The 26,403-nt window shown below is 42.3% G+C and overlaps 1 protein-coding gene across 5 annotated transcripts in view; it reads right to left on the bottom strand.

Annotated features, from left to right (window-relative positions):
- Positions 1-26,403, bottom strand: part of DNAAF11 (dynein axonemal assembly factor 11) — a 92,636-nt gene that overhangs the window by 58,176 nt on the left and 8,057 nt on the right. For 3 of the 5 annotated variants that reach the window (XM_089898711.1, XM_022554075.3, XM_089898712.1), the window contains exons 3-5: positions 21,106-24,929; positions 9,393-9,560; positions 5,089-5,166 (exon numbers count right to left, since the gene is read on the bottom strand). In XM_089898711.1, the coding sequence (XP_089754837.1) occupies positions 5,089-5,166; positions 9,393-9,560; positions 21,106-21,115 (256 nt within the window). In that variant the 5' untranslated portion in view covers positions 21,116-24,929. Of the gene's footprint in view, positions 1-5,088; positions 5,167-9,392; positions 9,561-21,105; positions 24,930-26,403 lie in introns of those variants that run through there. The other 2 variants (XM_022554077.2, XM_089898713.1) reach the window with 2 other exon arrangements.

The raw sequence follows: 26,403 nt of genomic DNA, 5'->3' as shown, positions 1-26,403 counted from the left end.
CGAGTATAGATATCACTTTGACTTTTGAGACTGTCTATTGCGTTACTATGGTAAAATATGAATTATTGAAAAGCCGAATAACCAAAATGCACAATAACAAATAAATACTTTTATAATATTCCAGACTCAGCTACACAGGTGAAGGAAATTCAGTAACTTCATATCTTCAAAAATAAATTTTAAATATGTTGGAAAGGTTATGAGATTATAAATATTTTTTCAGCATTCAATTTGTCAATACACAAAATAGGCTCTTAAGTTTGTTTTTTTTTTTCTCTTGATCCAGAATTTCATTGGAGAGGAAAAGGTCCCAATCAAATACCTCAACTGGAAACAGGTAATTTGTACAAAGCTGTTCAGAACAGTTCTATTCACAAGACCAAACATAATTAAAAACACTTCAAGCACCAAAAATAAGGAGTTATTTAAAGCACATCAACATATTTGATAATTCAGTCATTAAAGCATAGTGATGTGAATGAACTAAGCCACTATATGAAGAATGAATATGAAACTAGACATACAAATATAATTAAGTTTATATCTCTGTGCCTGTATGTCTGTTTTACATTGGCCAAAAAAAAATGTTAGATGGATTTTATGAAGTGTAAAGATATATTTGGGGTAGTCTGACTTAAGATACAGGTTACCTGGTATTTCTCAAGTTGACTTTGGGAGGCTCTGAGAGATATTTTAATTATGTTTTTCTTCCATATGAGAAAAGACTGACATTTGAAAGACTCCACCAAGCTCAAAAATTCATATACTTTATGGATTTTGCTGTAATTTTGTAGATGCAGAACCCTCCAAATGTTCATTACATTTTTCAAAGTGATGAATCTTAATTTTTCTTCTACTAGGCCTACACATAAGAAATTAAACCACATCTGCCATTTGAAAGAACAATTCTTGCTGAACTAGACAGGCTTGAGAAAATCTCCCTCCTTCAACTGAGTCCCACCCTTCAGCCCCTGTTCTGTGAAGATCGAGCTCAGTGGCCCACGGGGGTCTAAAGGTCACTGAAACCAACAAGCTGATTTCCCAAGAGGGAGAGTTGACACTAATAGAAACCCCATCTCTCCTTCCAGGTTTTAAGGGTGGGAGAGGAGGGGTGGGATGGAAAAAATCTTGGTGAACCCACAACAAGGAAAAAAGAAAAAGAAGGATACAGTTATGTTTTGCCATGCAGCAAAACAAACAAAGAAAAATCCAACTTACGTTGTAAATTATACTGAGATTTACTCAAGTATGTGAGCTGAGTATATATATATCCAACTTCCTCCTCTCTTCCTCAAACATTTAAAATTAAACAACAAGTGCATATTTGCCAAAAGATAAGACACCCATCCCTCCCTACTGCCCATCTCCCCAAACATATCCTCAGACGACCCTGAGCCCGGTGCATCCGTATTAGAGCTGGAAGGCAGAGGACCCAAAGGAAGAAGTGTCCACTGTGGACCAAGTTCTCAAAGCTCAAAAAGACAATAGTGACAATACTGCCCTCTAGTGGTTGGTGGCCGACACATACCGCAAAAACAGAACTCTCCACATCCTTTCAGATACTACTTTCTTAATGAAACTAACAAGCCAACTGAGAATGAGAGTTTTAATTATTTCTCTGACATTATAGATAGACCTTTCACTACTAAAAAACAAAGATATAGAGCAATATTTTTAAGTTTTTTTTTTGTCTGCGTTGGGTCTTCCCTGCAGTGCGCAGGCTTCTCTTTGCAGTGGCTTCTCTTGTTGCCGAGCACGGGCTCTAGGCACGTGGGCTTCAGTAGTTGTGGCATGTGGGCTCAGTAGTTGTGGCGCGCAGGCTCTAGAGCACAGGCTCAGTAGTTGCGGCACACGGGCTTAGTTGCTCCGAGGCATCTGGGATCTTCCCAGACCAGGGCTCGAACCCGTGTCCCCAGCATTGGCGGGCGGGCGGATTCTTAACCACTGTGCCACCAGGGAAGCGCTAGCGCAAATTTTGTTATTTCATTTGTTCACATGTGGATATGGTAACAGGGTGGAGAGTGGTAGCTGGGAAAGAGCAAAGGCTCCATTTCTAATGCAGAAAAATGCCAATAATGGAAAGAACCGTCTCAGTTCCAGCACTGATGACGGTTTGGGGGCTTTGACAGTCATGACATTTCAGGTTTTGAGGATGAACATTAAAAATGTATGATGAATATTTATGTCTTTATTGATATATGACCTTGATGGCCCCTGAAATACCGATGTCTACACTAGGAGACAAATAGGCTAAAATCCAACAGGACTTAAATAATGTCCTCCTAATTTTAGCTCTTGGAAGATGGGAGTGGGGTGGGGAGAGGAGCTTGCCTGCCTCTGCCCCAAGCCCCTGCCCACCCACACAGAGCCCACAGTGGCCCTGCCAGCCAGGCCAGAGGCTGGATGTGGAAACACCACCTCACAACTGCAGAATAAGCCCACACAGCCACCTAATCAACCAATTTCTTTGTGGTTATCAACAGACACCAAGTGTTATTAGACATTTCGAAAAAAAATAACAGCACAAAATAGAAGGCTGCAAAGTAAAATAGGAAACCTCCCAGAATAACAAGACAAAGAGGTTTTAATCGCGGTGATGGTTTCACATGTGTGTGCATATGTCCAAACTCAACAAATTATATATATTCAATATGTGCAGGCTTTTGTACATCAATTATACCTCAATAAAGCTGTTTAAGAAAAAAGAACAATTGTGCTCTAAAGGACACCAACAAGGAAGTTGACAAGAAAACCCACAAAACGGGAGGATATATCTACAAATCATTTAACTGATCGGATTCTAGCGTTCAGAATAAATATGTCTAACAGTTTAGCAGTCAAACAACAAATAACCTAGTTAGAAAATGGGCAAAGATTTTGAATAAAGAAGATTTCTCCAAAGAAGATATACAAATGGCCAATAAGCACATAAAAAAATGCCCAAACTTATTAGTCATTAGGCAAATGCAAATCAGGACCACAATGATATACCACTTCACACTCACTATAGGATGGCTACTATAAAGATAAATAAATACATGAAAACTGAAAATGACAAGCGTTGGCAAGGATGTGGAGAAACGGGAGCCCTCATAAACTGCTGGTGGGAATGCAAACTGGTGCCGCTGCCAAAGCAGTTCCTGAAAACAGTGAAACGTACAGTTATCACAGGACCCATCAATTCCAGTTATCATATGACCCATCAATTCCGTACCTAGGTACACTAAGTTAACTGAAAACAGATGTCTATGCAAAAACTTGTACATTAATGTTCATAGCAGCTTTATTCATAGTAACCAAAAAGTGGACTCAACTCAAATACCCATCAACTAATAAATGAATAAACAAAATGAGGTGTATCCATATGATGGAATATTATTCAGCCCTAAAAAGGATTAAGTACTGATGCATCCTACAACATGGATGAACCCTGAACACATTAGACTAAGAAGTCAGAACAGGGGCTTCCCTGGTGGCACAGTGGTTGAGAGTCCGCCTGCCGATGCAGGGGACACGGGTTTGTGCCCCGGCGCGGGAAGATCCCACATGCCGCGGAGCGGCTAGGCCCGTGAGCCATGGCCGCTGAGCCTGCGCTCCGCAACGGGAGAGGCCACAACAGTGAGAGGCCCACGTATTGTTAAAAAAAAAAAAAAAGAAGTCAGAACAGACGACCATGTATTGTTTGATTCCATCTATATTACATGTTCAGAATGGGAAAATCTATGGAGACAGAAGTAGATTAGGGGTTGTTAGGGGCTAGGGTAGGAGGTGAATGGGGAATGAATGCTAATGGATATGGGGGTTTCTTTTAAGGTGATGAAAATGTTCTGGAATTAAATAGTGATGATGAATGCACAACCTTGCAAATATACTAAAAACCTGTGAATCGTGTATTTTAAAATGGTGTATGTAAGTTTATAATATGTAAATTATATTTCAATTTTCAAAATACTAAATTGTCCAAATATTTCCATTCAGGAACATTTACATGTTAAATTTGAAGCACATTAGAGAGATTAAATGTAAAGAATAAAATTATTAAAATTAGAACTTATATGGACTATATTTGTATCCAGAAACCATAAAGAATCCATAAAGAAAAAGATTGATAAACTGGAGTATATTCATTTCAGAAGTAAGACTTCTGAACAATACCAGCATCATGACTGAAATAAAAGAAGTACACTCAAGAGAAAAGATTTATAACATATATAACAAGGTATTAGTATCTGGAGTGCATAAGAGCACATGAAGAAAAATGAGTAGAAAAATGGCCAAAAGATATGAAGTAGTTATTCATGTAAGAAAAAATATAAATATTCAGTAAACATCTGAAAGGCTATATGGAAGATCAGTAATAATAAGTGAGGAGCAAATTTTAAAAATTACTAGAGAACAATGTCTTCTAATCTTTAGAAAAAGATTGCTTATAAAAAGCGCTAGTGAAGTTGGGGGAAAATAGGTATTCACGTGGACCATAGGTACAAGTATATATCAATACAACCTCTTCGGAGAACAAATTGGCAATATTTTCCAAAATATGCGTATTTTAACCCAGGAATTCCATTGCTAAGTATCTCTCCTAGAAAAATATTTACACATGTACACAGAGTGAAACGTATTAGGATGCTCATTGCAGCCATGCTTATTATAGCAAAATGTAGAAACCACCCAATTGTCCATCTGCAGAACAATAGTTGGATAACTCAGTCTACAATCATTCCATTAGACAGCCTTCCCCGTCCTTCCTGGATCAGAAGAACAAGGTAATTTTATGGAAGAAATTCATTTTGAAAACAATATTCATAGTATGATCCCACTGATACAAAGCAAAATGTAACAAAACCACCTTCTATACACCAAAGCGTTAATACCACTGCCTCTGGGAAGGAAACTGGGTTAGGAAGGGGTGAAGTAGACTTACATTTTTGAATTTGTGTATCTTGTTATCGTTTGACTTTTTACAACAAGAATTGACAAACACAAGACTTATGTAAAATGTTAATTTGAAAAGTCTACCTATTGTTTAAGCAATACTGTTGAAGCCTAAGTTTAATTAACAATAAATTATATGAAGAAAACCCTTACCTTCCAAATTTTCAATTTTTTCAATGTTGTTTAAAGCTAAATTCAAATATTCAAGTTTCTTGAGTTTGCTAACATTTTCTGAAATACACAAAGAATGGAATTAATTAACCTTCAAGATAAAAGACATTTTTATGTAATCTATTATGAAAATGGTAATGAGAATCTAAGGATCATTATGGTTGTCAAAACCATGTTGCTTTTTCAAATCTGTACCTCAGAAAGTAGGTAGATTAGGGGTTGTACTTCAGACATTGTTGGTTGCCCACGCAGCATCCATTTCTCCCTCTGTCCTTCCTAATGGAACCAGCCCATTTCTGCTCATGTCTCTACCCAGTTCCAACTCCAGGGGGGTTAGGCTTAACCAAGCTGGCCCAGCACATGGCAATCCCATGTCCCTGGCTAGTGACAGCTCAGGAGCCCAGGCTTAAGTCAACCAGCCTGTGGCAGTCTCCTGGCAATTGTGTGATGCAGGAGAAGGCGTGCACACCAAGTACTCCCAATCAGATGAGGAGGAATGATCTGTATTTCATGCTTGCGGATTTCCTGTCTCTTTCTCCTACTGGATGTTAAAAAGGAAGGAAATACTATCTTTACTGGTGCTCATAGTCATCTTGCAAACCTGAGGAAACCAGCTGTAGGATGAAGCCCACTGTGACTGGTGGGGCAGAGAGAAGGAACCAACCAACCCTGGAGACTGGCCTATCTCTAGACTTATAGTTGGGTTAGATGCTAGATTTCCTCACTGCTAAGCCATCCTGAGTTGTGTTTTCCTTTACGTGAAGCCAAAATCATCCTGATACAGGATTATTGTTTCTAATAAATATGAAAGGCCATATAGGCAAGGCAAAAGCATAAATAAGTCAAGGAATCGCTGAAGGGTGGGGCCCTTTAAAAACAGTAAATGATACCATAGCTTACATTACTGAGTGCTTATTACATGCCATACAATTTTCTAAGCATTCTGCGTATTATATCATTTAATCTTCATAACAATCCTATGAGGTTAAAACTACCGTCGCCTCCCTTATGCAAATGAGAATACCAAGGTGCAGAGAATAAATCCACTTGCTCAAGGTTAAGTGGTAGAGCCAGGAAATCTGACTCCAGAGCTTGGCACTAAATCACTACACTACACTTTAAAAGAAGAGTCCTTTCTAAGATGACATGAATGTAGAAAACCCTGCTAAGAAATGTGCATTTGGGGCAGGCTGACTTAAATAATGCTTCCTCTGGACCATTTTTCAGGGATATTATGACGGTCAAACATGATGATTTATAACCGTCACCCTTATCACTACTAATATTTCAACTAAAATTTATAAAATATCATGTATTTCTTTCCATAGAATTCCTGAGAATAACAGTTTACCTCTCCGAGCCTCAGTTTACTCATTTTTTAAATGAGGATTGTGGAATAAATTACTAAAGTTTCTCTCAGCAATGTTATTCTAAGTAATACTGATGTTTACAAGAGTTCCTCTAGGCAATATCTGAGCATCTGACAGTCATAGACTTGTAGAGCTCCATGTGCCCAAGATTATAATACAGTGTCTAGTACATATCCTGAACAAATATACATAAAGTTATTATTGTTAAAATTGCTAGCCCATGATAAAATACCTTTCCTTCTCCACTTTCGTTTTATGTATAACGCTGTAAATGCGAAAAGAGTCATCTGGTAGAAAAAAAGTTAAGATTTGTTTTGTAAGCGTTTCCTAAATTAAATTAAATTAAATCGAGAACAATGGGTCAAACTGGTCAGGAAAAAACAAAGCTCTATAAGTAAAAATATGCAGAGCTTCTTGGGCAGCAGGAAGGGAGTCTGCATTCTCGGCCAAACCAGCCTGGGAGGAGTTCTCACCAACTTCTATAACCAGACCTACAAACTTGTACTGGACCAAACCCATCCCCCAGTTCAAGCCGCTCTAAGGCGTTCAGCTTGGGGCTCATCGGGAAGCTGTAACCAATGCAGATTCCGGGAGCCCACCCCCTGAGGCTCTGAGCCAGTAAGTCTGGGGTGAGGCCCAAGCCCCATTTTCACAGACCCCGGACAGTCCTCAGCTGACACCTGGAGCCCCACTAAACAAAGCCTGGCTCCACAGCCCACCTGGATCTCCCAGTGAGGAACACAGCTTCAGGAAAGGCAGGTGTTTTGCAAACTTCTACCTCCGTGGCCCAAGAGCGAGTCTGAATCCTAGAGAAACAGTTTTACTTGCTAAAAAAGTGCCTAAATGCCTATGGGTGGAGTAGCACTGAAAAATCCCATTATTAGGATTTAAAAGCGTGTTTAATTTAAGAATACTTTGGAAGCAAAAATTTAAGCTTTCTCACAGCTCTGAAAAGGACTGAAATACTATGCTACTAATTAGTAATTGTGATGGACCCAGCTGTGGAGATGAAAATTTCAGGCACTCTTTTAGAGCTGCACAATTAGGACAACTCTTTAATGCTCTCATGCATAAAAGCTAGTGGTTTTCTATAACAGCCTTTTTAATTGAACAATGCGCCAGAGTTTCTAATTTCTGGTAAAGTACAAGATGCCAAAAATAATTATCTGAAGGAAAAGAAAGAATTTTAATAAACCTTGAAAAATGATGCAAATTCCAGACTTTTTGTATCCCTAGAGCCAATTTTCAATTACCCACTAAGCTGGAGGCAACTACATCAGCAGAGTTTCTCAGCCTCAGCAATACTATCATTCGGGGCCAGGTAATTCTTTCTTGGAGGGGGCGGGGGAGAGGCCCTGGGACTGTTAGCATGTTCCTGGCCTCTGCACACTAACTGCCAGTAGCTGACCCCTTACACACACACACACACACACACACACACACACACACACACACACACACACAGCAACAACCAGATATGTCTCTAGACATTGCCAAGTGGCCCTGTTGAGAACCGCCGCTTGTGACCGTGGAGAGTTAAAGTATAATCTTACGAGCCGACCTCTGGGCTGTAGTGTCAGAACCCACAGGGGCTGGCACTCACTCTGCCTCATCAACCCTGACTCCATCCCTTTTCCGCCAACTCTGTGTGGTTCTCCCCTCTGCTTCTACCTCTGCGGGGCTGGCCTGGGGCCCCTGGGTAAGTGACGATATTAATAGCAGAGCAGCTATTTTCTCATGAGCAGGCATAAAGCTAAGAACGTCGTTCCATGTAGCTCTAATATCATGTCTGTGTGTTAGATGTTGTTGTTCCCATTTTACAGATGGCAAGACTAAGGCACAGAGGGACTAAGTTGATTGACTTAGTTTTTTGCAGAGGCAGGGTTCAAACCTGGGTCTACCTGACATTAGGGCCTGCACCTGCTCTTACCACTAAACTACACTGTAGCTTTTCTGAGGTTTGGGGGTCACTCCTCCTGCTTCCATGTGGCAGGATCCCCTGTTAGAGTGTCTCCACAGGCCTCTCTTCTCTCTGTCCCCTTAACTCATTCTTCCCGAGGGAGGAGGTGGCAATTGGATGGGGAGGACCCACTTACCTCATGGGTGAACTGGGAGAAGAAACTGGGCATGCCCAATCCCACCCTCTCTCCTGGGTCTGGGATCTCCCCGCCGGCAGAGGGCACACAGTCTCAACCCGCTCCCGCCATAAAGCAGGGGGCCTGCGTGGGTAGGGGAAGCCCGCATTGTCCAGTTCTGCATGTAAGTGGGTGGTGGGTAGGCTTAATTCTGGGGGCATATTAGGAATCTCACTTGGCTGCAAGTCTAAGCCACACTCTCCAAAGAGTTTTTATCAGTTATAATGCTGATTTTTGGATCTCCATCCTCCTGACTCCTGTTTTTACCTCTCATTTCATTCCATACTGGAGCAGTAAGCAGGGGTGTAATTGTGGAGCCCTCTCGATATCCAATACTGAGCATAATGCCTTGCACATGTACATTCTCAATATGTACGGCAGACCTAGTTATCACAGGCTGGGATCTGACAAGGATTTACTCGGCTCTCACAGAATCCTTTCAGGTTCACAGAGTGATGCTGTAAAACCATGACAAACGCCTGGATTATATCCGCCTCTCTTTTAAACTTTTTAAAAATCAGGTTTTAAATGACTACATCAACTAATGTGCTCCCAGCCATCAACTGGTCCTCCCAATTCCTTGATGGAGATGCCCAGGGCAAGGAGATGGAAAAGGCACGAAAAGGTTCAGGGAAGGGTTCCATACACAGCTACTGAGAGATGGCTGTGTCTATTCCTCCATGTAATTCTTTTTCTTCCTCTAAGAATAACACTGCATTTGCCAACATTCTCCCATTCAAAATGTTAAAGAAACCATAAGGACAAAGTCCTGAAGACTTACCAATTTTTCCAATGAGATTATTTTGAAGATAGAGGATTTTTAAATCCCGGCACCACTTGTCAATATGTTCTAGTCTTTCTATTTCTTGCTGATGCAAGGAGAGCTCCTCCAGGGAAAAAATTATACAGTCATTGTGCTCGGCATTCCGTCTAATAAGATCTTCCGTGACTGAAAGAAAATTTGTTACATATTATACCTCCATCCCCGTTAATATTAAGTTATTAATGCATTGGTTTTTCCTTGCAGTTAGATGTGAATTCTCCAGGCCCAAGTCATTTTCAAAGGGACAGAGATCAGGGGAGTGCTTCCTCCTGCTGGGCGTTTTTGTGATTCCAGGGTGACTCAGAAGAAAGATGCGATGATACATTTTGTCTTTCTTACACTGGGATCTACACACATTTCGCTGTATGGATGGAGACCAAGTTAATAGGTAATGACCCTGAGAACGTGGAATCTTGAGGTGGTATCATGTCGAACTGGATGAGACCCACTAAGTAATCCAAGACAGAGAAACCTGCTCCGGAGAGGTTCGGTTGGGCTGACAGAGGGCAGAAATATGAAAGCATCTCCATTCAACAGCCACAGCCATTCAATAAGGAAAGGTTCACTCACTCATTCATTCATTCAACTGGTATTTATTTAACTCGAGTGGAAGAGACAGGAGAGGAACACCCCAGATTTTGCACTGCAATCTTATAAAGCACTTGGTCCGTTTCCAGGAGGCATGAAAGAAGCTGCTCGCAGGAGGAGGGGTTGCAAGAGTCCCCACCCCCCTGACAAGAGGGATGAGTAGCAGTGGGCTGGTCTGAGGCCACAGGCCAGGACCATAAGATGATGGTAGCACCAAGGTACTGGAGACAACATCTGGTCCACAGCGAGGGCCAAGAACAGGACACGCACCCTCTTTGTAATATGTACTAAAATCAAGGAGGTAATGACAATGGAGAAAACTTGTATTTTCCAGTGCTATTAAAAATTATTAATCCGTCTGAACCCTCACATTTTAGGTGGAATGTGGAAATATCACACGTCCATCCTACAAGATAATAAAGATTCATTTACTGCCATTTACAAGGTGCCAAGCACTGTCCTAAATGCTATGCGTGTATTAACATGTGAGTATGCACAACGACTATTTATCTTTTTCAGATGAGGAATTGAGGCACAGATAGTTTAAATAACTTGCCCAAGGTCTCGCTAGTAAGTGCTAGAGCGAGGTTTTAAGTGTAGGAATCCGGCACCTGACCACGTGCTCTGAACCACTATGCTCCACTGCCCCAAAAGTGAGCAAATAAGAGCCTCTCAAAATTTCTCAAGCTTCCTAAATGCGCAAGCTTCTCTAGCGGAGACAAAGTTCTTCACAGCACCTTCAGCTGCCCCACTTCTGCGCCACATCCTTAAAAGTGAAGTTTGCCTTTTTTGAACAATGTGAAAACATGTACGAACTCCATCATTTGTGTGCAGTTAGCTGAACCCTCTGCTACTTCCAGTGGTAGGAGATGGGGCTGCTTGCGGTGACAGTTCTTTGGAAGAAAGACAAGGGAAACGCAGAGGTTAAGAGATTAAAATACCACACATGGGGAATGCTCCTGCCGCTCTAAGCTTTTGTGGCTCCACTAACAGCAAAGATGGCTGCAAACTAGGTCCTGGGAAGGGGGCAGGCCAAAGAGGTGTTAGAAGGCTAATGGGGCAGTCCCACCAGCCCTGGCTCGCTGGGATCCCTACTGCCTGCTGCACTCTGCCGTCTCTGGATGCTGCTGCTATTAGGCAAGCTGGCTTGAACAGACTGCTCTATTCAAGGAAAAGAAAAACAATAAACTTTCTGAAAACCAAACTTGCAAGAGAAGCGAATTAAAACTACTCTCCAGAACTCCCACCACCAAAGTTGGTTCTAACAGCTTAAATCAACTGACAATGAATAAATGGGTACAGCCAAGTTGAGGATACATCAAAGCTGCTGTGTAAAGTCAATTACATTACCCGCCTCTGAAGTTTTATCTCCAAGAATTCTCTTAGCAAGGATGCAACACGGGTTAAGGGGTTGGGATGGCACAACCAATGTTATTTCATCTAACTTAATGAAATGTGGAAGTGATGCACCACTGCGATGAAGACAGACCCTCAATGACTAACAGTGTATGTGTGACTTAAATGACACAAATCCATGGAGCAGGGATTGGACTTTGGAGGCCTCGCTGCCATTAGAGGTGGGGTCTATGGGCCAGGAGGACGGGCCCTTCCAGGGCCCATGCCCTCTCCTCCAGACCGTGCCGCAGATGGAGAACACTGGAAGCCTCTGCCGAAGGGGCCCCAAGCCTGCCTCCAAGTCCTACGCTGGATGCTTCTCCAGGTTCATTCCTGAAGGCAGGCTGCACCGTCAGGCACACACCCCTACACCCAGGGGTGTCCAAGGAGCAGCTGTTTTCTGCGAATGTGGATGGCTTGGATGTGTAGGCTGCAGTATCTACCCTCATGCATGGGCATGAGGGACAAGGATAGAGCCAGGGATGGGAAGAGGAGGGAGGTACGGACGAAGGAGCTGGCTTTCCACAAGCCACCACGTGCTGGCACAGAACCCAAGGAGTTTGAGAAACTTATATTGAATGTAGCCTTCTGGGTTGTTATGAAGGTGTACTTGTCAAGGAAGGAAGATGCATTTTATTTAGCAGTTTGATGTATAACTTGATACATGGGCCTCCACTCATATTCTTGCCCCCAATCCCCAGCTGCCCCAGCTGAAGGCTTAGTTGGGTACCCAGCTTGAAGACACAGTCTAACTTGAACCCCACAGAGCTGTCAGCCTCACAGGTACAGTGAAGTCGAATGCGGGCAGGGGAATTCTGATGGCATCTCGTGAAGCATCTGCACAGGCCACGTGGGGCCTCCTGGCTCTCGGGGACACAAAAGGTACCACAGGTTCCTCCAGGTCTACAGACTTGAAGGCTTTTCTGATTTACCTAACCCTGAAGACTTGCTGGTCCCTCCAACTGTTGACTAAGTTCTCAATGGTGCCAAACGTCCTTCCTATGTTCTCTGGCTACACCTTTCTTAAAATTTAAGAAATTCTTTTTATTATGCTATTATGTGCATGAATTTGATCAGTTGCGTGCAATTGTCAAATCCTTCCTTTCAGAGGCATGTAGATATTAGGAAGGAATTATGTTGATCCATATCTCCTAATCATGAGAATTAAGATGATAAAAATCACTATTAGTGGAAAGGGGTGGGGAAAGGTGGGGGAGTTAGCATAAATAACAAATTTACACACACACACACACACACACACGTGGGAGAGGAGGGGCTCAGATTCACTCAGCACAACAGGGAAGTCTGCCCAACAGCAACAGTTACGCACAAGGAGGATAGATTAAATGAAAATCAAGAGAATCACAGAGGAAGGTAGAACTGTGAAGGTCTGGAATTTCCCAGCAGCCCTTTTCTGAACTCTTCTATATTAAGCAAACTGCTGTGTGGCACATTGTTTTCATAGTTACATATTGTGTAACTCAGGAAACTGCTGTTACACAATACTGCCTCACCTGTGATGGCAAACATCTGTGCAAAAACCAGGGTCCCCAAGGAGAAATGTGTCAGAATACCTACATGGTGTATGGAGATTACAGTGTTTCAGACTTTGAAATGGGAAAACATTTTGTTGTTTTATGTACTATGCAACTTAGACCAAACATTCTTTAACTCCAAGGAGCACTGTTCGCCTTTAGAAAGTCCTACTCTAAATAATACAGCACTGCATTTACAAGACAGCACTCTAGGGACTTAAAAAGGCTTTGGAAGCATTAATATGTCATCATAAGGCCATTTCAAGACAGATGGTATTACAGTGCCTATCACATGGTATAGAAGAACATGCCAAGGTACTTACTATATGAAATATACTTTCACTTCCTTATTTTGGAAAAATTCAAACAGCAAAATACAGGATTCAGATGGACTCTGAGAAGTGTCTCACCTATACAAGGTCATAACCAATATGTGAATGAGGTGGTTGATGAACGGTACTAACAATTAGAACCACAGATTCGTACTTATCTCCCTAAAAGAATTCTGCTGTGGATTCCAAAGTTTTAACCAAAACTGATGAGCTACCCTAGGCTTCTTTTCGATTCCTTAATATGGCTGGGTTCTCAGTAACTTGAGGGAGTTTCAATAAAATGACTTTGCAGGGTAGGGGGGGAAAAGGGCAAGAGGAGAATTTTCTGGAATACTAGAGGTTGTCATGTTGTGTTTACTATGAAAGAGATTTCAGTGTATTGAACGAGGTTCTAGAAACTCCCAAAGCCAACAATTTAGTGTTCATCCTTCAGGTTTTATATCATGTTCTGTAAACAACCCTCTCTTTCTTGCTGGATTAGAATAAAATCAGTAATATATGTTTCGGGCAGATTCTGCAGAATTTGTAAACATCTTGAAAGATCTAGTGGATACATATATGAAACAGATTTAACGTAAATGAAGGGGTTACAAATAGGTGAAGATTTCATCCTGTAGCATCTGAACTTTTTCCTTTTATTGTTTTCCATGGGCATTTTAAGCAACAGGATTACTCATTTGCCCTGCCTTTTCTTACTGACTCATGGTTATCATGAGTGTTGGTGGCCATACTCTACACCCTGATCCCATGACACTGTTAGAGGCACTCACGCAGAGTGTGCTGTTACAAACACAGACAGGGTGTACAGGGCAAGGACAGAAGAATACAGAAAGTACAGTGAGTACAAAGGAGGGAGTGATCCATGCTACTGAGTGACAAGAAGAAGGTCAAGCGAAGCATCATGGAGAAGAAGTCCGGGCTGGATCTTGAAATGTGAGTAGATATTTGCCAGATAAACAAATGAGGAAAGGGCACCACAGGCTATGGTAGGTGCTACTGTGCCCAGTTCCCCCCTTCAGGCCTGAAGGATTACTTCCTGCTGCTGGGAGTTCTGCCAGAAGGCAGCCCTCAGCTGCCCACAGTGAAGTCACCCCAGCTGAAGAAACATCTCAACCAAGGTCATGCCCCTTCCCAGGAAAGTCCATATCCAGTGATCGACTGATGTGGGGCTAAAAGGGCCCAACCCTCTCACCCCAACTTGGGAAAACGCAGAGGTCCGTTCCAAGTTCAGAGCTCCTTCCGATTTCCAGGTTGGTTGGCTAAGGCCTTTGTTAAGATGCATCCCAGCCCTACCTCCCTCTCTTGCTTTTTTCCCTACCCACTCCAATGACACTCCCTAATAAACCTCCTGCACACTAGCCTCCATCTAAAAGTTTGCCTCCCGGGGAACCCAACCTGGAAGGGTGGATACCGGAAGTGGTACACAAAAGCAGACGTTAGCTAACATGGAACGTTGAATATTTGTTCCCCGTTGATAGTAACCTCCCATGGTGAAGGGTATGAGCGAGATCTCTGGGGCCTCTTTCATAAGGGCAATAATCCCAATATGAGGGTTCTGTGCTCATGACCTAATTATCTCCCAAAGGCCCCGCCTCCTGATACCATCACCTCGAGTGTTAAGATCTCACCATATGAATTTTGGTGGGAAACAAACATTCAATCTATAGCAAATGGGATATTAATGGAAGGGAACACACTGGTAAGTGTGACACATCAGGCATTAGGGAAATATGGGGGAAACTGTAACTTTAAGGACAGCTGTACTGGGTGGCTGCCACTAAACACAATTGACAAGGTAAGGCTGAGAGTGACAACTGAACATTAAAAGCTAGGTGTGAAAACCACAGTACTACACTGATGGCATATAACGAGGTTTTCTCCCTGAAAGCAGAGGGCAGAGAACCAGGACAAGGAAAATCATTAAATCATTAGAGCAGCAGAGCCTTCAGGTTCCAGACACGATGGAGTCACAGGCACAGGATTTACCCTCCAGCCTAAGATAACTAAGAATCAAGACAAAATATAAGAAAGTGATGCTTTTTAAAAAAAATTTGTCATTGGGAACTCAAAAGGAGGAAGTATTTTGAACAGAATATAACATGAAAAAAACGAGCATATCAAAATCTGTGGGGTGCAGCTAAAACATAACTTGGAAGAAATTTATAGCACTAAATGCCGATAGCAAGAAAGAAGAAAGGTCCCAGATATCAGCTTCTTCTTTGACAAACTAACAAAACAAAACAAAACAAATTAAGCCCAAAGTAAGCATAAGGAAGTAAATAATAGAGGCTATAGCAGAAATCAATGAAATGGAAAACAGAAAAACAACAGAGAAAAATCAATAAAAATACTTTAAGAAAATGAAATTGGTGAATTTCTTGCCAGACTGATCAGTAAAAACCTGATTATAAGCAAACAAACAAACAGAAACACTTGCAGCAAGCTAGGAAGAGAAGGGAACTGACCCAACTTGATAAAGGGCATCTACAAGAGACCTGCAGCTACCATCCTACTTAATGGACAAAGACTGAATGCTTTTCCCGAGATCAGGGAAAAGGCAAGGATAGCTGTTCTCACCACCTCAACATTGTACTAAAGGTTCTAGCCAGATTCTAGCAATAAGGCAAGAAAAAGAAATAAAAGGCATCCAGATAGGAAAGGAAGAAGTAGAATTATCTCTCTTTGCAGACGGCATGATTGTCTATGGAGAATACCCAACAAAATCTACATCAAAAGCTGGTAGAACTCATGGCAGAGTTTAGCAAGTTTGCAGGATATAAGATCTATAATGCAAAAGTCAATTATATTTCTACATACCAACATCATTTACAATGGTGTCTTATTAAAAAACTGAGTTAAATGGATGACAGAATAACATAAAACTTAAAATTAGGGAAACAAAAACGTAAGAGGAAAGTCTATGTGAACTGGGGTTAGGTCAAGATTTCTTGGATGGCACGAAAAGCAAAATCTATAAAAGAACAAGTTGATAAGTTGGACTTCAAAATTTTAAACTTCTGCTCTTTGAAAAACACTGTTAAGAGAATGAAAATATAAGCCATAGATGGAGAGAAAATATTTGCAAATCATATATTCTATAAAGGACTTACATGTAGAACATATAAAGAACTCTTAAAACAATCATACGAAAACAAATCATACATAAGTTTGAGTGGACAAAGGTTTTCATTTTTCTTTGGTAACATCTAGGAGTAAAATAGCTGGGTCATAGGATAAGAATAAAATTTTCATTAATTTTGTTTACTACCGTTTGTCTATGTTGTTTCCTATTGTCTTACCTTATGTTTTCTACTACATTGATTTTAGCTCTTGTACTATTCCAGGTTTCTATTTATTTCTGGTTTAATTTGTAATCTTTTTCTAGTATCTTAAGGTGGAACCTCAGGTTATTTATTGCCTACGCCCTAATTTCCAGAACCTGGGAATATGTTACCTTGCCTGGCAAAAGGGCAAAGGGACTTTGCAAATGTGATTAAGGGTAAGGACCTTAAGATGGGGAGAGTACCCTAGATTCTCCAGGTAGACCCAATCTAATCACACACAGCCTTAAAATCAGAGAGACTCTCCTGGCCACGTCAGAGATTGAGACGGAAGAAGAAGAAAAAGAGATGCAGAGAATGAGAAGGATTCAACCCACCACTGCTGGCTCTAAAGATGAAGTAAGGGAGCCACAAGCCAAGGAACATGGGTGGCCTCTAGAATCTTGAAATGGCCTTAAGCTGAGAACCAACAATGAAATGAGGATCTCAGTCCTATTACTGTAAGGAACCAAATTCTGCCAACAACTCAAACAAGAAAATGCTCCTCCCCTAGAGCCTCCAGAAAGGAACACAGTCTCACTGACACCCTGATTTCAGGTAGGGTGAAAATCTACAAGAGCATCTACAGGAGTCTGATATAGGGACTCTGTATCAGACTTGTGACCTGCAGAACTGTAAGCTTCTAAATTTGTAGTAATTTGTTATGGCAGCTGTAGGAAACTAACACACCGCTTTAAAGTCTTTGTGTGCTAATTTCAGCACCTCTATCATCTTGGGATCTGTTTTTATTAACTGCTTCTGTTCTTGATCATGGCCACATATTTCTGCTCCTTGTGTCTAGCAATTTTTAATTGTAGGCTGGTCATTACATTCTTCTATTGAAGCACTGTAGGAAGTCTAGATTATATCACTGTCCTTTAAAAGGAGTAGAACTTTATTCTGGCAGGCAGTGAAAGTACTGACAGAACCTTTTTTCCCTGTTAGGCTTGACTGTATTTTTTGTTAGAGTGGATCTATTTTAGTTTTGAACTTAGCCCTAGAGCATGGCCATTACTCCAGGGCCCAGTACTTACTGCTAAGGTATGGTTTTCTTGGGGGTCTCAAATGAATACTTAAAGGGTTCAGCAAGGTCTTTTAACTCCGGATGGGCCAGGACTCCTGTGTCTTCCAGGACTGCCTGACCTCTGACATCTCCATTCCATACTCTGCCCCACAGTAGGTGATCTCTTTCAGGACTCTCCAAGTCTTTGCTACACATGCTCAGCCAGCCCTTGCCTAAATCCTATAGTAAACGTCCCCATGAAGTCTTCTTCCCTCCCCCATTCCATACTGTACCTCCTTCTCTGTATCCTACCCCATAAATTACAGCAACTTCTGCAGCTCAGAAGGCTAATTTCTGCCTTAGCTCTGCAAGACCACTACTTTGCTTGAATTCTATCTTCTTTACTGCAAGTAGGAAAGTGCTTCTACAAAGAAAGCTGGGGTGACAGTGGGGTATGACTTTTGCATTTCCCTTCTCTCAAGGAGCATGGTTATGTCCTACTTGTTGTTCCTGCCCAATTTCATAGTTGTCTACAGTGGAAGGTTAAGTCCAATACCAGTTACTCTATTATAGCTGTAGAAAGAAGCCCCAAAATGTATCATTTTTATGACTTAGCACTTTAACCAAGTGTTTCCAATGACCTGTCTCAAGAGAGTTTCTATGGTACTTATTTCAGACAGTTATTGGGAGGATTAAGTGCCCTATGCATGTAAAGCATTCAGCAGGGGGGTGGTATGCTCTCAAAGAAGGACTGGTTAAGAAGAATTATGCACATGTTTAAACTGTTAAATTTTCAAGTGCACTGTCTGAGCAATTTCACTATGACCACTCATATAAACTTAAATGAATATAACAGTCAAAGTATTTTAATTTTCTTAAGGTACAGAATATTTGTCTAAGCATTCCTCTTTCAGTTACATCAATGAATAATTACAGAAAGGAAATAGCTGTTCTAGCCTTAAAGCTATTGTCAAATAAAGTCATTAAGTTAAGAACAAAGTTAAACAAATTACTACACTCTTTAGTAACCAGTTCAGTTTGAAAATTAAATTAGGCCCTCCATTAAAAAATAAAACAAATTAAAAACACTCTATCCATAATTAAGTGTTTTGCTTATTTCTTAAACTTTGTCTATGTGCTTGGTATGTAAATATATGCAATTTCTTTAAAGGATGTTTTTCTTGGAAGCCCATCTTTCATCAAAAAGCTTTTCCTTATATAGCTAAAATGTTTGTGAAAAGCACTTAGCGATTGATCATAGGTGTGTGATGAACAATCCACATGGTATCTAGCAATGTATCTCATCTCAATTTCAAAGAGCTTGAAATTAGTGGTGAACAACACTGTCCACCAAATGAATTAAGACTTAGAAGTATGAAACAAGAGATTTAAAGTATTTGTTATAAGCAGCTGATGAAGTCTACAATATAATGGCAATGAATAAGGAGGATGATTCTAATGGGAGTTTCCTAGTCAAGGTGAACTGAGAGGAATTAATATAAAACTGATTTTTTCCACTATGTGCCTTTAAGAAAATGAAGACATTATGAAAGGCCACTGAGCTGGAGCCCCAAATTTAATTCTAACCGATCACATAACGAGTGCAAGGTTTGGGACCAGATGCTTAAACTTTCTGCATAACAGATTCCATCTGTATGGTTTTACACACGGCATGGATTAGAGACCACTGAGCACCCTTCCAGGGATAACATCCTATGGCCCTGTGGGTACTTAACTTCCCCCAGCAAATGCATACACAGATCATATCTCCATGAGACTAATCACCCTAATTTGATAGTCACAGTAATACAAAATGAATTCTATATTAAATTTTTGTTTTAGAAGAGAAGCTCATTCTTCTCTAAATCATAATCTACACCAGACTAAATGTGCAAAGAAGAACTAATTCTTTCATTTTCCCCTAGCCACTGCCCCTGGGCTTGACACTGCTCTCCCTGCGCAAATTCTAACACTAAAAGTAGTCTCTTTGACTTTCAACATGAGAACTTGCACTACGACCTCTCTTCTCCTCACCAGACCTTCCCTTACATACAAGAGACAGTGTAGTAACATACTAAAGAAAGCCAGCCCTTTCAGGTTCACATCCCAGATACATCACTTGCTGTGTGACAATCGGCAAGTTGCCTAACCTCTCTGTGCTTCAGATTCCTCATCTGCAAAATGGAGGTGACAGTAGTGTCTATTTCATAAGATTTTTGTGAGGACTCCAGGAGTTAACACAGAGAAACCACTTAGAACATTGCCTAGAAGGCAGCAAGCACACGACATACTTGCTGCCATTATTAAGCCATTATTACCATCTTCTCTCAGAAGCCCAAGTTTTTTCTCTTGATGTAGACAGTTCAGAACTGTGGAAAGAGCAGTAAAAAGAATCTTGTATCTTAGTCTTGACTCTATAGTGACTGATATTTTTAAGCAAGTGTTTGCCTTCTTCCTCAAAGGGAGAAGCTCCAGGAGGGCCGGCCCACCTGTTTGTTCACCACTGTATCCTCAACGCCTGGCACGGGGTAGGAACTCCAATACAATTCTGATAAGTTAATGATTTAACAAATGAAGGTGGACAAGATTCAGAGACAGAGGGCAAAGGATAATCCACAGAAAAGTAAAAAATGTTGATGAGCAAAAAGAAAAAGAAAAATCTGGGACCACAGTATGGGGATGAGGGGGGGAAAGTGTGAAAGGAAATAACTGGTTTCCGAACGAAGTGTTAACATCTAAAATCACCAGCCCCCTTCCACCACCAGGCTGTCAGCTCTTCCAGGGCAGAAACCCCATCATCCACCACGGTCTCTTGATTTAAAAGTATTCACTATAACACTTTTACAGTAAGTGATAAATTCGGTGGAACTGTATAAAATTGCCACGTGTAAAGGTCAAAGACGGTGTCAATGCTAGAAAGGTTCAACCTGGTATAATTGGTTCAATCTAACATAAATAACTGTTAATCCTGCCAACTCAGTCTCTTGGTACATTTATAATCACATTTACAACACCGGCTGTCTGTAAACTTCCTATTATCTCCTACGTTTTGGAGGTGAGGAAGCCTCACAGCTGATAGGTGCCGGAGTCGGTTCCCTCAACCACCAGGCTACACTGCCTTCCCAAAGAGTCCGAGGGCTGTGGTTCAGAGACAGCGACTAGCCCACGCTGCAGGCAAGGAGATGAGCGGGCTCGAACCCGGCGTGTCTGACGCCCAAACCCTAGACCTTCCACTAGCCAGCCTTTCCGTCAAATCCAACACTTTCCTCCCCCGCCCCGACGCCCACCCCCTTTTACAGAACGGGAACCTGGGCCTGGCCGGGGCCAAGCTGCCCCGCCAGTCAGCGGGCGACATGGCACTGCCCGGTCTGCAGAGAGCGAAGGGCTAGGCCGGGCTGTGGTCCCGCTGGCGGAAAGAGGCGCCGAGGGTCCCAAGAGGCCCGGGACGATGCCCAGAATGGGGACAATCGAGGGCGGAAGGTGGGAGAGGGCGCTTACTCCGTCCCATGGCGCCTCTCGGGTTCGCGGGCCCAGGAAGCTCGACCAGGACCCCCAAGGACTCCCTGGACGCCTCCTGGCCTCTCCTCCGCGCGCCCGCACCTGGGAGCCATGGCAACGGTGATTCTACGGCGGCCGCGCGGGGCCAGGCGGGGCCGCGTTTCCCGACTCAGGAGGAGCAAGGAGGCGAGAATGGGCAGAAGAGGGGCTCCCCGCGAGGAGACAGGGGCACCCCGCAACCCAGACCTAGTCCTCCTCCACGTCCCCACCTTCCACCTTCGCAGACTGCCTCCCTTTCCCCAGATCAACTGGCCAGACTAAACAAAGAACCAAGGGACGCTCTGTTTCCTGAGGGGAGCTGCTTCCTAGGCGTGCCTCTTAGCCCGCCCTTTACTTTTTTTTTCTCTTTGTATTTTATTTAACGCCTTCCGGAGCCAGGAAATCTGGAATCGGCCCACACTGCATTTCCCAGAGGTGTGACCTTAAACTTCCTTAACCTTAGCTTCCACCTGTTAGATGAGTGCTAATAATAACCTCCAAGGATCATTGTGAAGCTTTTTTTTTTTTTGGCAGTACGCGGGCCTCTCACTGCTGTGGCCTCTCCTGCTGCGGAGCACAGGCTCCGGACGCGCAGGCTCAGCGGCCATGGCTCAGGGGCCCAGCCGCTCCGCAGCATGTGGGATCTTCCCGGACCGGGGCACGAACCCGTGTTCCCTGCATTGGCAGGCGGACTCTCAACCACTGCGCCACCAGGGAAGCCCCATTGTGAAGCTTTAATGAGATAATCTGAGTGAATGAAAGACACTTTTTTAAAACAGCAGACTCAGTATTTAGGGGATGGAGCAGGCTACCCAGGAAAGGTGCCCCATTCTTTTGGACATTGGACACTTCTTCATTTTGGGATCTTTTCACTAAAATCTAGGATAAGAGCTCCTTCTGGGAGCAGGGTCTTGACAGATTGTTTGACACTCTGGTGGAATAGAGAAGAGATGTGGGTGCTAAAACAGGGAAACCAGGAATATTTACTTCGTAATTTGTCATGAGCCAGGCTGGGCTGGTTATGCTGTGTCCTTCCTCAACTCAACATCACAGACACCGTTTCTTAGAATCAGAGGACCCATGGGCCACAGAGGACAGGTGTACAGTGTGCTATGATTGTTACAGTCCACTGACAGGAAGGGAAACTGGGAAATAAATCACAATGTGACAGCTCCTGGTAAAGTCAAGTTCATTTCATTCAAACTGAATGTGGTAGTTTAAAGAGCCATGGTGTGTGTCTGCTTATGCAAATCATTATTCAAAATAGACTTATTTCTTTGGCTCTTGGAAATGTAACAAGATGAGTGGGGCTTCCTGAGAAAACTGCTGCAACATATTCTATATATAAGTAGAAATAAATTTTAAAGATGGTTTTTAAAAATTCCAGGAACAGCAAAATAGGTCTCCTTCTTTTGTGCTGGATAAATTCCAGGGACATTGACCTGGAAAGCTATTGGGTTCTTATTATTTTTACTATTACTATATAATTCAGTATTTTTATGATGTGTAACTGATACTGTGGTTACAATTTCGTTGTACTTTGCGTTAATTTTCCTTCAGAAGAATTTCCTCATTGCAACTCTATAACAAGTAAACCAAGCTCCCAAGCTTACCAGCACTTCTACAGTTTCAAGTTCTTCCTTCCCTCCTTCTTTCATCCAGAATTTCCAGTGGTGGATGGAAAGATTTTAAACCTGCCTGGATACAAATTATTTTACATTCCTTCCGTTGAAAGGCAGTGTCAATGCCCTTTACCTTGAATCTGGGCATGCTTCTGACCACTTGGACCAATAGGGTACAAAGAAAGAGATGCTCTGTGATTTGCAGAGTTAGTTCATAAAAATCTGCTTTGCTAAACACTGACTTGTGGAGTCCTGAGCTGCCTTATTAGAAGCCTGTCTACCTTAAAGCCACCATGCTGGAGAAGCCAAGTGTAGGTGGCCCCTCCAGCCAAGCCCCAGCCTTTCAGCTCTCCCTGTCCACATGGCAGGTATTGAGTGATGCTGTCTTGGGCCCCGTAAACTAGACCATCCGTCTCTGAATGTCAGTGTGTCAATGCCACATAGTACAGGAGAATCACCCAGCTGATCCCTGCCGGAATTCCTGACCTACAAAATCATGAGATAAGTTTGGGAGTAGTTTAATACAGCAGGAGAGAACTGAAACGGTGGACTTGACTGCTACGAGAAATGGTCAAGTCTTTTCCTTTGTAGTCTATTGGTTGAAGTGGCTGGAAGTACACCAGGATTCAAAGGGTGGACAAGTCCCTTCCACTGCATGTTTATGGGATGGTTTAATGCTGTTCAATTAAATACAGTTTGTTAGTTGCATTTACTTAATTAAAATGTGTTTGATCTGTGCAGGATTTTGTAGAAGGAGATGCCTCATTTAGGTAGGAATCTGGACTCAGTTGTTTCTAAGCATTGTGTGAGCAGTCTCAGTCCTCTGTTCAAATCCTAATACATAAGACACATAAAAGAGGCTCTTCTCTGGTTTGAAGCAGATGGCAGTGTCCCTGAGCACTAATCTGATATGAACTGAGACAATTCAATCGGTTATTTGTCTGTGTAGACCTAGGAAAAGAACAGTGTTTGATTTTGTTTGCTTTCAGAGGCTTTTAGAGGCTCATGGGAAATTCCTAGAAGTAGGGTTTGAAAAACGCAGAGCTAAAGTCTCCCCCTGAATCCTCCAAGGCTACTGATACCCAACTTCCACATGCCCAGACCAACCCACCAGCCCCACTTGGTGTTCTCCAGAGTCCTTCCTCGGTCTAAAATTTCATACCTATGTTTGCTCTTCTTGCTTAACTAGACCAGTAATTCTCATCTGAAAAGGGAAACAGTATTAAATACTGGTGTGTGTATTAAAACCCATTAATTAAACTTAAGCCCTTTACCGCCAGAGCAAATGAATATACATCTGTTTGGGTAACCCTTCTATTACATCTCTACGACATCCATGGGAAAGCGTTCAAACCCGGTTAGTCATTGCCGTGAAGAACACAGTCTTCCCAGTGACAGGTCACAATTTCTCTCAGAGTCTAAAATATAGAATAAAGTATTTCCTTCATTTCCCATGAGGTCTGCCCCTCTCAGATGGGCACCGTCATGCCCTCTCCCTTTCTGGTTTCCTGAACTGTTTCCTTATTTGCCTCTCAGCCCACCCTTCCCCACTGCCTCCCAGCTCCATCCTGCCATGTCCCTTGGACATCTGTTGTTTCTGGACCTTCCCCAGCTTCAGTGGGAAGAGACTAAGTCTTCCAGATTCTTCTGAGTAAAGCAACTCTAACACAGAGTAGAATCTTGCTCGCACTGACTGTCTCTCATAACCTTATGTTTGAAGCGGACATTTGTTTTGTCCCAGTATTTACTCCTCTGGGTCTTGTTGGAGGGCGATTCCAGGTACGAGTTTCCTGATATAGAAGCCAAAGTTACCCCTACTACCCTTTTGGTTCTATTGCCAGGGTCTGTTTTCATTACTAGCAACAAAGAACCCTAAGTGATACGACTTTGATGCCTTATGATGCTAAAAGATACCGTTCCCATTAGTTAGGACAATAAGCAGAAATCAAAAGGTAAAAAAGGTAGAGAGTTCAGCCCTGCCTCGGTTACCATCCAAAAAGTCCAGTCCATCAGCACACATGTCCAGAGAAGGAAGATGCATTGATCTTAGAAGGCTGGTGACCAAGGTTTCCCCTTGATTAGTTTATTTATTTGCTTCAAGCTCAGGAGTTCTGTCATTTTCTAGTACTTCCTGGAAGACATGTGCTAGCAGGTGGTGAAGGCCTAAAAAAATTGCATAAAAGAGGAAACTAAAAAATCGTATCCACTCATTTAGTTTTCTCTGAGAATTGGGTAAACAACAGATTTGTTCAGTTTTGGAGTTACAACACCTGGGTCCAGCTCATAGAAAACCTGAGATCCACAAGACTATTATTTGACAACCACTGAGTTCTACAGGGATATGAAAAAATGAAATCCACAGAAATTAAAGCTGTATCTCCAGAAACATTAATCCTGCCTTAATATAATCTACAAGGATAAACTTGATATGAGGCCCCTGGGGAAATTGCAAGTAACTGCCAATTTTGCTAATGATAATAAGTTTATTTTAATTGCTAATATATTCCTAATTACTCTAGTTCTAAAATGTTTACTTCACTGTCAGTCATCTTCTTTGATTTATGTTCTTCGTGAAAAGACTTTGTCATATCGATCAACCCTTTCCAAGTTGGGTGGCAGCTGCCGAAAATGATCTCACCTTCCTTGTCACACAGCCCTGCTGTGCACCATTTGTCCAAAGGCAGAGAGTGGCCTTTTACCCACAAAATCTTCTAGAACTCATAGCTTCCCATTTCAGCTTAGAGAAAAGTAATGTTTTCAAGGTTTTGCTTACATGAACAGAGGACTGACGCTGTCTTTTCCAAACTCCGATTTTAATATAATCTTTTACTTGACCTGTCTCCTCTTACAAACCTGAATGTGTGTATGTGTTTGTGTGTGTGCACGCACGCGCAAGTGCGTGTGTACCCAAATAATTGTTTCAAGAGCATGATGTAGTTGGTATAAAGATTCCTCATCTGGGTGGGCATTAGAGGGTCCCATTAACTCGTTATATTTTTGTTGCTGTTAACCAACATGTATTGGGCTGGGCACAGAGTGCTGACCGAGACTGAAGGGTTTGACCATCCAGGAACTTATATACACATAGGGGGAGATAGACAATAAACAAGTAAACCAATAAAGACTGCATAAGACAATTGCAGGTGATGATACAGGTTATGAAAGAAAAATGGGAGATGGAGTAAATTCAGAGGAAGGCTACCTGGGTAGTCAAACAGGTCACATTTGGGATGAGCCCTGACCATGAGGAGGAGCCAGTTATGTGAGGAACTAAAGGGAAGATTTTCCCCGGGAGAGAGAAGAGTAAAAGCTCTCAGATGGAGGAAAACCTGCCCTGCTAAAGGCACGGAGAAAGGTGCCTGATATGATGGGGCAGACGATCAAAGAACAAATGTTAAGGGGTAGGTGGGAGGCTAATAATCAGTAAGACCTTGTAAGGAGACAGAGTGTTATTCCAAACGTGATGGACACAGACGCATACAGAGGGAAGACCACGTGAAGACACAGGGAAGAGACAGCCGTTTACAAGCCTGGATCAGGTCCTTCCCTCATGGCCCTCGGAAGGAACCAAACCTACTGACACCTTGATTTTGGACTTGTAGCTTCCAGAACAATGAGAAGATACATTTCTGTCATT

This window comes from Delphinapterus leucas, chromosome 17, assembly GCF_059928025.1.
Source record: "Delphinapterus leucas isolate spDelLeu-1000000601 "Yukka" chromosome 17, BTC_Dleu_Yukka2, whole genome shotgun sequence".
NCBI lineage: Eukaryota > Metazoa > Chordata > Mammalia > Artiodactyla > Monodontidae > Delphinapterus > Delphinapterus leucas.
This window is presented reverse-complemented; position numbering and strand designations above follow the sequence as displayed.